This window comes from Capsicum annuum, chromosome 3, assembly GCF_002878395.1.
Source record: "Capsicum annuum cultivar UCD-10X-F1 chromosome 3, UCD10Xv1.1, whole genome shotgun sequence".
NCBI classification, from domain to species: Eukaryota; Viridiplantae; Streptophyta; class Magnoliopsida; order Solanales; family Solanaceae; genus Capsicum; species Capsicum annuum.
Window position 1 is genome coordinate 186,336,827 of NC_061113.1, and position 1,857 is coordinate 186,338,683.

At 35.8% G+C, this 1,857-nt stretch overlaps 1 protein-coding gene across 1 annotated transcript in view; it reads right to left on the reverse strand.

Annotated features, from left to right (window-relative positions):
* Nucleotides 1-1,070: 1,070 nt before the first annotated feature.
* Nucleotides 1,071-1,857, reverse strand: part of LOC124896767 (isoniazid-induced protein IniB-like) — a 1,202-nt gene continuing 415 nt past the window's right edge. Inside the window, exon 2 of the mRNA XM_047408589.1 lies at nucleotides 1,071-1,168. Within this exon, the coding sequence (XP_047264545.1) occupies nucleotides 1,071-1,168 (98 nt within the window). The remainder of the gene's footprint in view (nucleotides 1,169-1,857) is intronic.

Below are 1,857 nucleotides of genomic sequence, written 5' to 3' on the forward strand. Positions count from 1 at the left end.
ATAACAATATCGTGGCTTTGTAGCCACGTCCAGCAATGTCTAACAACCCATCTATTTTTTCCTTGCATTTGTTAGTTTCGGTGGGTGGTTGCTTGGACAATGTCTTGCCTTTATTTATGGTGGTGGTTTGGTTGTCCTGCTTGCCTTGGAATTTTTTAGATTTATTTTCTTGATGAGAGGTTCTTTGGACGATCGCATCTCACGCTTGTCACTATGACAAACCTTTTCATGCCAAAACAAACCGGCATGCCACAGTAGTTGATCTAGATTTCATCCATCTTATTGCCCTCCTCCTTCAAATCTTTATCATCCCCCACGTACTTGATCCTATGCTTGAGAAGACCATATTCCATGCTTATTTGAAAATGGGCATTGTAGTCCTCGGGTAGCTTAAGAAAGTGTCCAAAGCAGCTCTTCTTAAAAAATTTCTCTAGTTTTTCCTTCTTCATAGTATTGCTAAATTCATCAAAAAGTTTCCCCAACTGAGATTTAACTATAAAATCACCAGTTAGTTCAACAGGGTTATCTATCAATATCTCAACTTGAAACCTGTCAATACTAATAGTTTTGACAAGATCATCCTGGGATTTCGATCATAATTCATGTCCCATTGGTGATGCATTATCATCATGTTGATCATTATCATCTTTTTCACTTTCTACTTCCTCCTCTTCTTGTTTATCTTCTTCTTCTTCTCACTTTTATTTTCCTCACCACCCTCTACAAACCCTTCCCCACCTCCCTTAACATCATTTTCACAACTTTTCTCAACTTCACTTTTCCCTGACTAAGATTGTTCAGGAAGCTCCTACAAATCCATCTGTACTCTAGCCTTTTTTGTTAGGCGGACAGAAGTTGATCCACTTTCAGTTTCTTTTTTTTGGGGAGACATTTTTTTACCTACATACAAGAGAAAAACAAAAATACATTACAATTGATGTCTGCATAATTTTAAAACAAAGACAATACAAAATTCAATAAAATTTACATGTCATATTAAAAAAAATTCCAACAAATAACCATATCAGTTGGAACAAACGAATCATCTATTACAATAGATGCGCCATTTATTAAACAGATGAACAACCTGTCGAAGGGATCAAAACAATCTTGCTACTGGTTTGTTTTATGGCAACGGCTAAAATATTTGTTGCAACAGATGGGGAATCTGTTGAAGACATATTTTAATATATCCCAACAGATGTTTCACTTATTGCAACAAATGGACCACCAATAGGGATGACAATAGGGCGGTGCGGGTACGGTGCGGTTTTAAGCTATGCGGGGCAGGGCGGGTTTTAAGTTATGCGGTGTGGTGCGGGTGTGGGGTGGGTTAAAGTAAGTTTTTTTTAAATGGTGCGGTGCGGGTTGCGGGAATATGCGGGTTTAAATTAAAAAAAAATTAAAAATTAGTCTTGTTCTCATGAATATACCTAAAATTATATGTATTATTTACTTAAAAATTGATGATACTTAAAATGACATGTATAACACTACAAATAAATAATTTTCTAGTAGCTTTTTTAACATCTCTATTCATTTAATAAAAATATGCTATTTGATCATTACTTGTACACGTTATACTTTTTGACAATTTTTAGTCAAAAGTGATATAATAGAAATTAGTTATTATTTCCTAGTTGTAGATTTAAAAATATTATGATTTTCAATGGAGTTACAATTTTTTTCAAAAAAAAGGAAAAAATAAAAACATGGGGAAGTGTGGTGCGGTTATGCGTGGGTATGAATATGGGGCGGGTTTATGCGGGTTTAAAGGTGATGCGGTGCGGTGCAGTTTTAAAACTTGTGGGTGTAGAAAAAACCCGTACCGCACCGCACCCACACCGCACCACACCA